Source organism: Danio rerio, chromosome 3 (genome assembly GCF_052040795.2).
Source record: "Danio rerio strain M-AB ecotype USA chromosome 3, GRCz13ab, whole genome shotgun sequence".
Classification (NCBI taxonomy): domain Eukaryota; kingdom Metazoa; phylum Chordata; class Actinopteri; order Cypriniformes; family Danionidae; genus Danio; species Danio rerio.
Window position 1 is genome coordinate 14,327,816 of NC_141023.1, and position 13,466 is coordinate 14,341,281.

Here is a 13,466-nt window from a genome sequence, read left to right on the forward strand (position 1 = left end):
AATTGGTGTATTACGATGGAATCTTACATATAATTGGTTTATTGCAAGGCAATATTACATATAATTAGTATATTACAATACAATATTACAAATAATTGGTATATAACAATGCAATATTACAAATGATTGGTATATAACAATGCAATATTGCATATAATTGGTATATTGCAATGCAATATTGCATATAATTGGTATATTACAATGCAATATTACATATAATTGGCATATTACAATGTAATATTACATATAATTGGTATATTACAATGCAATATTACATTTAATTGGTAAATTACATTGCAATATTACATATCATTGGTATATTACAATGCAATATTACATTTAATTGGTGAATTACATTGCAATATTACATATCATTGGTATATTGCAAGGCAATATTTGATATAATTAGTATATATCAGTACAATATTACATATAATTGGTGTATTACAAAGCAATATTACATATGATTGGTATATTGGAAGGCAATATTAGAAATAATTAGTATATTACAATACAATATTACATATAATTGGTGTATTACGATGGAATATTACATATAATTGGTATATTGCAAGGCAATATTAGATATAATAATTAGTATATATCAGTACAAGATTACATATAATTAGTGTATTACAGTGCAATATTACATATAATTGATATATTGCAATGCAATATTAAATGTAATTGACATTGGTATAATCCTGAAAACACTATAATACATGGAACATGTATTTATTTTGTTTAATTTATGTGTGTATACAGTGTATACATGTATGTATATATACAGTAGTCAACCTTTCAGTTCTATAAAATGTCCTGGAACAAGAATGGTTGTTGTTAGGATGTTAGTAAAACTTTGATAAGTTGTTAATCTACTACTTCAAATATTAACTAACCATATATACTGTGTATTGCGCATCATTTATTTAACAATTTACTATGGCAGTATTATAGTGTTGTTGTGAATTTGGGACATGGCATCATAGTAGCATATTTATTTTAAAATATTTTCCTACATTATTATATTTTCAGGCTGATGTGGAGCTATTAATATTATGAAATATTACACTACCATCATTTTACTACCAAAGTAGATTGTGTAACCACTGAGTTGATCAAAGCCATTTCCTAAAGTTTTTTATGTGCAAATATAACATTAGAAACAGGAAAATGCTAACTAACCAGCAGTCACACCTCACAGTATAGGCCACAATGTGAATCTGCGAACAAAAAGCGCCGACAGTCCATATTCTCCCCCCTCAATTAGCATTTAGCACAAGTAGCTGAAAATAACCTTCATTTGCGAGGCTTTTAGCGTATCGCGTGTTGGTGGAGAGGTTTTTCTCTCTGTGAGAGGAGTGTGTCTGTGTGTGGGTGCTTTTGTAAGCTAGCTGGAATGCTCTGGTACCGCCAATGCTAAGATGGCTGCCAAGCGCTAAGATGGCTGCCAGGACTCCATACAACAACAGCAGCAAGCGGACGAGGGGGTGCGAGAGAGAAAAAAGAAGAGGCTGTCGCATTTGTTGTTTCTTTTTTGTCTCTTCAAAATATACACCGTTGGTTTTAAAGCCACGTTATGTTGATGCACATAATTAGGGTTGCGTGCTAAAGCTAAGCATCGCTACTGCTATTCTCCAGTCATCTTTGAGCCATATCTCCATATCTCTGTTGGACTTGACCACCCAGAACTGCACTAAAACCATGCTGTATGATGGGCTGAAATATTTCTCACTCCTCAGACTGACGTAAAGGTCAAACTAACTATGTGACGTCCTTCTGAAGGGCTATAGTTAGCCGAAACCTCGGTGCATATAGAAAAAAGAGGTTAAAGCAAGTCTCGGCCAATTCAAACAGCCGCAGGGGTCTGGTCTCGCTCCAAGATCACTATACTTTCTAAGATAAAAAGCCTACGGAGACATTGTCCAAACAATCTGATGGCTGCACACCAGCTTTTGTCTGCATCTCATGAGCTGTATGGCAGAGTTGGGTTTCACCAGGATGTATATTTTGCAGATTTATGGACTAGATTTTAGATTAGCAGCACAATTTAAAGCTTAAAATCGGACAATAGTGTGTTTCCTTTGTTTCGTTTGTGTTTTTACGTACAAATGGAGAAAAAAATGAAGACTGACCAAGTCTAGTTGTCGTACTTTTTTGTTTTTATCACTCCTGAAGTCTGTTGTCAGACTATTATATTGTATTTAATGATTAAAAATGGTTTTGTGTGTATATAAAATATTAGAATTTATCCTTTATGTATTGATCTAAGCAATACTAGCTTTTCAAAATCAGTTTGATTTACATATTTTCTAAGATAAAAACCCTAAGAAGACATTTTCCAAACAACTCTATGGCTGGGCACCAGCTTTTGTCTGCATCTCATGAGCTGTATGGCAGAGTTGGGTTTCCCCAGGATGTATGTTTTGCAGATTTATGGACTCAATTTCAGATTAGCAGCACAAGGTTAAGCTTAAAATGAGACATTAGTGTGTGTCCATTGTTTCAGTTGTGTTTTTACTCACAAATGGATAATTAAAAATGACTGAGCAAGTCTAGTTGTTGTAAATGATTTGTTTTTATCGCTCCTGAAGTCTGTTGTCAGACTAAAGGGTTGTATTTCAGGGTTAAAAATTGTTTTGTGTGTATATAAAATATTAGAACATAATCTCTGTTTATTAAGCAATACTAGCTTTCAAAATCAGTTTGATTTATATATTTTCTAATATAAAAACCCTAAGAGGACATTTTCCAAACAACTCTATGGCTGGGCACCAGCTTTTGTCTGCATCTCATGAGCTGTATGGCATAGTTGGGTTTCACCAGGATGTATGTTTTGCAAATTTATGGACTCGATTTCAGATTAGCAGCACAATTTAAAGCTTAAAATCGGACAATAGTGTGTTTCCTTTGTTTCGTTTGTGTTTTTACGTACAAATGGAGAAAAAAATGAAGACTGACCAAGTCTAGTTGTCGTATTTTTTTGTTTTTATCACTCCTGAAGTCTGTTGTCAGACTATTATATTGTATTTAATGATTAAAAATGGTTTTGTGTGTATATAAAATATTAGAATTTATCCTTTATGTATTGATCTAAGCAATACTAGCTTTTCAAAATCAGTTTGATTTACATATTTTCTAAGATAAAAACCCTAAGAAGACATTTTCCAAACAACTCTATGGCTGCGCACCAGCTTTTGTCTGCATCTCATGAGCTGTATGGCAGAGTTGGGTTTCCCCAGGATGTACTGTATGTTGTGCAGATTTATGGACTCGATTTCAGATTGGCAGCACAAGGTTAAGCTTAAAAAGTCTTAAAAAGGTTAAGACATTAGTGTGTGTCCATTGTTTCAGTTGTGCTTTTACTCACAAATGGATAATTAAAAATGACTGAGCAAGTCTAGTTGTTGTAAATGATTTGTTTTTATCGCTCCTGAAGTCTGTTGTCAGACTAAAGGGTTGTATTTCATGGTTGAAAATTGTTTTGTGCGTATATAAAATATTAGAACATAATCTCTATTTATTAAGCAATACTAGCTTTCAAATCAGTTTGATTTATATATTTTCTAATATAAAAACCCTAAGAGGACATTTTCCAAACAACTCTATGGCTGGGCACCAGCTTTTGTCTGCATCTCATGAGCTGTATGGCATAGTTGGGTTTCACCAGGATGTATGTTTTGCAAATTTATGGACTCGATTTCAGATTAGCAGCACAATGTGAAGTTTAATATCAGACAATAGTGTTCATTGTTTCGGTTGTGTTTTTACTTACAAATAGAATGACTGACCAAGTGAAGTTGCTGTTTTTTGTTTTGTTTTTTACCCCTCCTGAGGTCTGTTGTCAGACTTAAAGAGTTGTATTTCATGGTTGAAAATGGTTGTGTGTGTATATAAAATATTAGAACATAATCTCTATTTATTGACCTAAGCAATACTAGCTTTCAAAATCCATGTAGTTTGATGTGTACAGTTCTCTAACTATAAACAAAACAAAAAGTAGTTATAATGTGTTTTAACAAACGTAATATACACTACTTTTCTAAGGTTTATTGAATAAAAGGGATAATTGCTGTTGTTTTAAATGTTCATTAATGAAAGAATTCGGAAATAAAATGTATTATGGTTTCCACAAAGATGATTAAGCCGCAAAATGTTTTTATTCTTAAAAATAGTTTGACTTAAAATATATTCAAGTTGACAAGTTATTTTAAATCATAAAAATATTTGACAATAATACAGTCTTTTCTTCAGCCTAAATGAGCTTAGGAGATTTACAGAAACGGTAAAAAATGACCCCAAGCTTTTGAACACAAGTGTTTAACAAGGTAAATTCTAACTAACAATAAGACAGAACAGCAGACTTCATGGATAAAGGTCCAGATTTTGCCTGAATATGATGTAAATGATCCAGAACTGGAGCACATTTTGCATGTCTCATTTCCAGCTGTGTCGTCTCAGCGCTACATTGAAAATGTGCTGGCAGAGAATATTGCGAATGTTCTACATCTGCTAATTGATTCAGGCACCTTTGGACTGAACCCAGCCCTCCTATGTTTAATCTGCTCTCTTTCTCTCTCTCTTTTTCCTCTCGGCTCTGCAGAATCTGGACAATCGGATAACTCCAACCAGCAAGGAGAAGCAGACATCAAGCCTCCGCCCAATGGTGGGTTTTAAATCAATGAAAATCTCACACACACAAACATCTAAACACTATTCAACACGGGAGCTTAAAGGGATAGTTCACTCAAAACTGAAAATTCTATCATCATTTACTCTCACTTTACTTGTTTCAAACCTGTTGGACTAATAATATTTGTTTCTTTTGGCTTTTGAACACAAAAGAAGATACTTTGAAGAATGTTGGAAACCTGCAATCATTGACTTCCATAGCGTTTGTTTTTCCTGCTATGGACATCTGAAATGGTTTAACTTTCTTCAAAATATCTTCTTTCGTGTTTAACAGAAGAAAGAAACTCATAAAGGTTTGAAACCACTTGAGAGAAAATAAATGCTGAGAAATTGAATATTTGGGTGAAAATTGAAACAATATTTTTGAATATTGTTTCTAAAGGCCCCAGTATACTTACAGTTCATTTGTATGCTTATTTACTGCAAAAAAGGTGTTTCATAGTATAATGTTTGCGAACATGCCAAGTTTAATTTTAGTGTGGGTAAGCTGTTTAAAATTATGAAAAAAGAGCTGCAAACAACATTTTTGCCAAGATTTTGTTCAAAATAATGCCACATAAGTTCATTTTTTGATTTTACTTTAAGTTTATCCAGGCCAGAATTAAAACAGAGTAACACTTTCGTTTAAGTGCCAATTCTCACTACTAACTAGTGACGTATTACCCACCTATTATTAATATATTCCCTTTTGTAAATATATTTTGCCTACACACAACTACTAACTTAATAAATATTAATAAGCAGCAAATTAGCAATTCATTAAGGCAAGTCATAGTTATTGGATTGTTAATAGTGATAATTGTACCTTAAAATAAAGTGTGACCAAAATAGATCTTAATATGAAAGCTCTACCAAACTACTTGTTTTGATTATCCCAAAATCGGTTTCTCCAAATTCTGTACAAGCTATTAGAAGCTCATTTATCAGGTGAATAAACATATATACAGTAGTAATTTCATTGACACTGATTGCAGTATATATTTTTCAGTCATAAAACGTCAATAGTCTTAGCACACAATAACACTCCAGTTTTTTTTTTTCAATGAGCGCCCTATAAAGGCTTAAATGTTCATTTCTCCCAAAAACTCATTGTCAGTCGTCATCAATTACTCATATTTACTTGTTCCTAACCTGTATTACTTTCTTTCTGCTGTTGAAACCAAAAGAAGATATTTTGAAGAAAGTTGAAAACCTGTAACCATTGACTTCCATTTCTTTTTCTTATAACCCAACTACTACCTTAGTCAATATTAGTAGGCAGCAAATTACCAGTTAATTGAGGCAAGTCTTAGTTGATGGTTTGTTAATAGTGATAATTGTACCTTAAAATAAAGTGTGAGCAAATTAGTTCTTAATATGAAAACTCTACCAAACTATTTTCTTCGATTTTCCCAAAATCGGTTTCTTCAGATTCTGTACAAGCTATTAGAAGCAATATATATTTTCCGAAGTCATAAAACCTCAACAATCTTTTAATAACACACAATAACACTCTTTCCAATGACTCCCCTATAAAGGATTAAAAGCAGAGTTCTCCCAAAAACTCAAAGCTGGGTCATCATTTTATTTGTTTAAAACTTTTTTGACTTTCTTTCTTCATGTTGAACACAAAAGAAGATATTTTGAAGAACGCTGAAAACCTGTAACCATTGACTTTTATTTGTTTTTCTTATATTGGAAGTCAATGGTTACAGCCGCCTATTATTAATATTTTGGTAAAGTACACTTTCTGCATGATCTTATTCTACATTGCTAATCCTAGACCTTAATAAATCCCATCCACTACCTTAATAAATACCTATAACACTCCAGGATTTTTTCCAGTTTATGCCCTATAAAGGGTTAAAGGGACAGTACACTTAAAATCAAAGTTTGGTCATTATTTACTCATCCTTTATTCATTCCAAATCTGTTTAAGTTTCTTTCTTCTGTTGAACACAAAAAAAGATACTTTGAAGAATGCTGAAAACCTTTAACCATTGACTTCCTTTTGTTTTTCTTATTATGGAAGTCAATGGTTACCGGTTTTCAGCTTTCTTCAAATTATTATTTTTTGTTTTGTGTGTGTTCAACAGAATAAAAAAACTCCAGGTTTTGGATGCATTAGTAAATAACGAGTAAACCTTTTCAAGTAGTACGACTCATCGGAACTCAATATAAAAAACAAGTGTGAGTGTTCGAAACGGCCTGATGGAATCTCACACACTGTTTTCCACTCCGCCTGCCAGTCAGCGGATCAATCTGTGCATGCAAATACGGGCCGTTTGATAGCATAAGCAAGTTCTATTTACATTAACAACGTCACACACACACACTCCTGATTCTTGCTCGAAATGCTAAAAAAAAAAAAGAAAGCCATTTCCATCTGAGTTTATTATAGTAAAGTGTTGCTAGGCCGGCTGTGACGGTGAATGGCGGAACGCTCATTAATCACTCTCTGATTGGCTGATGGGAACCACATGGCTGCGGCGCGGGCGACACTGAGCTCATGCGCCGGCCTCGCTGCGGTTAACCCACACACACATGCTGACCTCAGCCAGCACAGATGGGTGTGGAAGCATGGCTCATTCACCCGTTTTGCCCACACACACAAAAGTACATATTGAAAGCCCATATGCACAGCGAAAAAAAGTATGTATATTTGTATTCAGCGTCTCACACACACACTTCAGCTGAGCACACACTCTTAACTGTGACATAAAGCATTTTTAGTGTCCTCATTAAGTTTAAGCTGAGATTGGAGCACCGGGTTGGAGTTTAACCATAAGTACAGGGTAGCCAGTTATTCCTGCGAGACGAGAGCATATGCCAGTCGATGGCTGTAATTATATGCTCCCGGCCTTTTTATGACAATCGAGCCCAGTTTATTTTGTGTGTGTGCGTGTGTTTGACAGGTGCAGATGAGTAAATAGAGTGCTCAGCATGAATGAGGATGCCCAAACCATTTGAAAAGGAACATTTGTATGCATTTTTGACAATCATGTTTGGTGCATTTATACAAATCAGATTTATTAAACTGTTATATTTGTTAAAATAAGAGTTTGATCACCGAACATCTTTAGGCATAGACATTTAACATTTAAAGGTGCTGTTTGTAAGTTTTTGACTCTTCTAAAGCATAAAAATACCATAATATGTTTGCAGATATTTAAGAAACCTGCCAGGTAAACATACTTGTTTATCTGAGAAACAATTCTGAAGTCAGACATTCTGCTTTGAAACTGTTTTCTCCATGCCGGAACGCTGTGTTTGTTTTGGTAATTTTTACCTGTCCAATGCCAGTTTAGCTAATTATATTTCAGCACCCCGGGTTGCCTTGATGAAAAACCGCAAATTTCATTCAGTCATTCAAAAAGGCTCTTAAAGCATGCGTCCGTGACTGAAATACGACCTCCGGTGGACAGTAGCAGACTCCGAAATGAGACAGATTCAGTTCCACATGAGGTTATTATTTAACAAATGATTTAAATATTACAAACATAAACATCAGATGATCGGGTTACATTGTAACCTCGTGTCCTAACAGCACACTTCATGACAAGATACACAGCGATAAGCAATTTGGCTGTTTGCACCAGACGAAACACGACAGAAATTTAAATACAGCCATTCAGAAGCACAGAATATGCACTCACTCACAAAATGGTAAGGTTTATAATCTAATTAGTACATATTAACCCTCTTTAACATCATTAAATGTACATGCTGAATCACTCATCTGTGTTTAAAGTAGCGGTTCTAGCTTGAATGGCAACCACCATTAGCTAACCATCCCATATATGCCCCCCTCTTCAAGCTTATAAATAGTTGCAAGGTTACATCTAGTTAATATAAAAAGGTCCATTAATCATGTACATTCTAAAAAAAATGTTTGTTGTTTTGCCCCAACTTTGGGTAAAATATGGACAAAACCAGAATTGGAATTATTAAAAATATTTATATTTATTATAAATAAAATTATTATTATTATTATTATTATTGAAATTTTCACAGTATGTCTGATAACATTTTTTTCTTCTGGAGAAAGTCTTATTTTTTTTATTTAGGTACAAATAAAAGCTTTTTTAATTGAAAAAAAAGCCCCTTTAAGCTCTATATTTTTTTCGATAGTCTATTGAACAACCCAATATTATACAATAAAGTGCCTAATTACCCTAACCTGCCTAACGAACCTGGTTAAACCTTTAAATGTCACTTTAAGCTGTATAGAAGTTTCTTCAAAAATATCTAGTCAAATATTATTTACTGTCATCATAGCAAAGATAAAATAAATCAGTTATAAGAAATGAGTTATTAAAACTATTATGTTAGAAATGTGTTGGAAAAAAATCTTCTCCGTTAAACAAAAATCGGGGATTAAATAAACAGGGGGCTAATAATTCTGACTTCAACTGTATATAAAATACAAAAACAATATGTTTTATAGCATATCTATTTATCTTAGACCCGACTGAAGGCCGGGAATTAATGTAGTCTTACCTCCCTTACTCTTTATCCCTACTTTCTGCTTCATAGCTGTGCTTAGTCAAAATAAGACCATCATCATACTATGTAAATTTCAGTTTTGTCAACTAGCAAAAGTGGCAGTTTATTAAAATGTAATTTAATATTAATTAATTTTAACATTAATATTTTGTTTTGTTAGATTAGTTAAATATATATATATTGTATATGTATATGTTTGTTTGTGCATCATCTTTTATTGAAATATGAAGTTATTTTTATCATGCAATGGTTTTATGCATATTGAAGTTGCTGATGTGGCAATAAATAAGTAAATGAAGTTGTAGTTTTGGCTTCGCTGCTGACTAATCTAATGTATATGCACAAATGTATTATTGCAAAGGATCCTACAGTATAATAAATATAAATTTTAAAGAGAGATCTGTGAGGGGAAGTGTTGGGGTAACGCATTACAGTAATGCAAGTTACATAATAATATTGCTTTTCTAAGTAACGAGTAATGTATTACTGTAAAAATTAGGTAATATTTGAGTTGCCTTTTAAAAAATGTAACTCGAGTTTCTTTTTTGTTTCAATAATTCGCTTTTAAAAAGTAAATTTAAAAATAATAATGCGTTAATTATTTTGAACGCATGGAAGAAAAGGAATTGTACATGAAAATGGTTTGTACTTCCCTCATACGACAAAAAGCAGCAAACACATTGCTTTAAACCTTCATTGATCTATGGGCATGTAGAGCTCTGGGCTCAGGAAGCTCTCAGAAGATAGCATTATCCCACATTATTAGTTTTCGATGTGTTTTTTAAGGTAAATAAAGGTGTAGGTTATATTACTCATTGCAGAGCTCCTCTATTTAAAAAAAAGAAACCTGCAATATCTGAAAGAGATCAAGCCTTAGCCTGGTAAGAAAAAGCAATGCAAAAGTACCTTAAAATGAAAAGTAACTCATAGGCCCATCTGAATGTGCGCAGAGAAATCCGCAGATTTTTAGCCCATCACTGAGTCTCTTTATTTACTTGTGTAATTGTGTGTAAATTTGTATTTATTCAGTTTTTAATTAATTTAAGTAATATTATTGACTAATGTGAAAATATTCATATGATTTATTTATAATACATTTTGTAAAGTAATATTTTCTGTCTTTTAGTAGATATACCTGTATTATATGATAGACTAAGTTTGTTTACCAAATAAGTGGATTTAGTTGGGTTTGCATTGTAAACTTTAAATAAAAGTTAAAAAGCTATTATGTTTTTATGTCATATATTAAGTTTTTACTTACGATACTCCCAAAATCATTCTGCATAAATCTGGAGATATTTTACAAAATTCTCTTCAGAAATGGCAGAAAATGTCTGCAGATTCTGTCTGGCCCTAGTCATTACTTACCATATAATGTAACCAAGTAACGCAACTAGTTACTTTTTAGGAGAGGAACTCAATATTGTAATGCGCTACTTTCAAAAGTAACTTTCCGCAACACTGGTGAGGGGTTGTACTCATTTGTTCTGAGCACTATATTGTTTTTTTTTGTTTTGATTTTTTGAGCATAATTTGTTGATCATGTGTTTTCTCATTTCTGTTTTTTTGCAGGGCACTTAAGTTTCCAGGACTGCTTCGTGACGTCAGGTGTGTGGAACGTGGCAGAGCTGGTCCGTGTGTCACAGAGTAAGCCACATAAGCAGCGACTTTCTGAAATGTTACCACGTTATTAGAATAAATTATTATTATTATTATTATTATTATTATTATTATTGCTGTTGCTAAAATAAATCATCATAACTCTAAAGTACCATAAAAATAGTAAGATAACTAAAAATGCGTTCATGTATTACACACACAGCAGGTCAAGTGTAAACAATCTCTTCTGTTCACTAATGGCGAGTTCAGACTGCATGATTTTAGCTCTGATAATGACTCGCCAACAGGCTTTGAGAAATCGCAGGCAAATGCCTGAAATCACAGGCAAATCAGTGCTCGTTCACGTGAGTAACAATCACACAGTGTAAACTATCAAAGACGTGATCTGAGAAAATCGCTGATGAGTCTGCAAAATCATGCCACGTGAAATGTGTTCTGATTGAAAATAACACCGCGATTACCTACAGCCAATGAGAGAGCAGCATTCACTAGTATGGGTATCTGCAGGCCAGCGGGAGGCTGGGGGAGAAGCTAAAAGGGCTTCTTTTCTGTCTATTTGGACTCAAGAAATGGAGGAAAAACTAGTGTATATTTGGCAGGTGCACCCATGTCTGTTTGACGTGTCATCTGAGCAATACCACAACTGAGTTGAAAAAGAAAAAAGTTGAAGAGAAATTGCTAATTCTCTTCAATAACCAGGTGAGCAAAATAAGTAAATTTTCTACCCCACCTAAGGCTTGTATCTCATTATGTAGACTAGTTATTATTTAGGCTACTACATTACCTCACGTTGTTTCCATGTCACTTCTCGCGTGTGTTTGGTTGTGAGACGTAGTTTGTGAACCGAGACAAAGTTGTTGGCGATTCTTCCGATTGTAAAGTCATGCAGTGTGAAACCCCCTGTCTCTGATCCATCATCCAGTGTAAACAAAGCAGCAGAAGAACACTAGCCCAGATAGTCATGCAGTGTGAAAACACCTGTGACTGCAAAATCATGCAGAAAATAGTGACTCCGGCATATGGTTGTGGAAAAAAATGATTTAACTGTAGCTTTTCTGAATCGATTCTCAATTGTTCAGAATTAATTCTGTTGTCAGTTTATATGGTGAAGGTGCAAGCCTGCCTGGACGTGAGCTAAAAACAGAAAAATAAAAATCGATGACTGTATGCTGCATTTTATTTGGGCAAAGATGAACGAATCAAAGTATTTATTTTGTATTCCTGCCATGCCACAAATCGAAACCCCCGAATTGTCACAGATGTGCTGCTGTGGTTCTTGGTCACCGTTTGGAATTGCTTAAAAATCACTACAAAATGTGGAAAATTAATGGCATCATAGACTACAGCAGAATATTACTGTATATAATCTGTATATAATATATCACTTCTGTCTTGTGTTCTGCAAATGAAAGTGAAAGAGTTGTTTGAAATAAAAGCAATTTGTGGAGCTCATTTTGGAGATTTGTGAATCAATTTGAAATTGAATCATGATTTCTTGAATCAGATTCAATCACGATCTCCCTAAAGGTTGCCACCCCTACTGTTAAACAAGGCTGCATTCAGTTTTTTAAAATAAATAAATAAATAAATAAATAAAAATAAACCTGAAAACTGTGGATTGAACATGCTGATTTGAGGGTCAATGCGTTTTTATTATTATCAATATTGTTTTGCTGCCTCATTTTTTTTGTGGAAACTGTGACGCATTTGTTTTCAGGACTCTTTAATGATTATAAAGATTCACATTTATTTAAAATAGAAATCTGAAATGTACAATATAAATATCATTTTTGTAATTTTTTGTTGTACTATAATTAAACAAAAATGTATAAAGAAATAAAAGCAAGCAAAAATAAAAATGCTTTTACTGTATGCGCTCATGTCACTTGAGAATCTTCAATGTTTCTGTGATTTTTACTTTATATCTGGCATTAAAGAAAGCTGTCATGTGAATAGTGATGCATGATGGGATTTATTAATCTGACTTCTCTTTGTTTTTATCTAATTTAGCACCAGTTGCCACAGCGACCGGACCCAACTTCTCTCTGGCCGACCTTGACAGTCCAGGATACTACAACATTAACCTGGGTCGCCGCTCCATTACGTCCACGCCATCAACCAGGTACACACAACATCACACACTCTTTTCATTCTGAGCGCCAAGTGCATTCAAATTGTTAAAAATTGGGATCTTCCATGCTAAAATTTTAGAGTTACTCTGATTAATTAGTTCTGTTAAATGTAGTGATTGCTGATCTTTAGGGAACAAAACACAATGGTAGTGTTTACAGTTGTTTAAACTTTAACACAGTTTATTTGCTGTTTTTCATTTTTAAAAAGTAATTATTTTTACATTTTACTCGTTTTTTTTAACCTGTTTAAAATTCATCTTGAATAACTTTGCATACGAATAATTATATAGGGTAAGGATTAAAGATCATACTTTATTTTAAGGTTCAATTCTTGGCTATTGAAGGGATATTTTACTCAATTACTCACACTTCGCATGTCACAAATCTGTTGTTTTTTTCTGTCAAACACAATAGAAGATATTTTAAAGAAGGTTGGAAACAAGTGACCATTGACTTCCATTGTCACGGTCTCAGGAAGGCTAAGGGAGCGAGAACTCAAGTGCAACAAACTATGATTGATAATTAAAATAAAAAAAG

The 13,466-nt window shown here is 33.5% G+C and overlaps 1 protein-coding gene across 52 annotated transcripts in view; it reads left to right on the forward strand.

Moving 5' to 3' along the window:
• The window catches only part of nfixb (nuclear factor I/Xb), a 332,632-nt gene that overhangs the window by 270,558 nt on the left and 48,608 nt on the right, over positions 1 to 13,466 (forward strand). For all 52 annotated transcript variants that reach the window (XM_087243273.1, NM_001443185.1, NM_001443186.1 and 49 more), the window contains 3 exon segments: positions 4,604 to 4,666; positions 10,750 to 10,824; positions 12,808 to 12,919. In XM_087243273.1, coding sequence (XP_087099399.1) covers positions 4,604 to 4,666; positions 10,750 to 10,824; positions 12,808 to 12,919 — 250 coding nt within the window.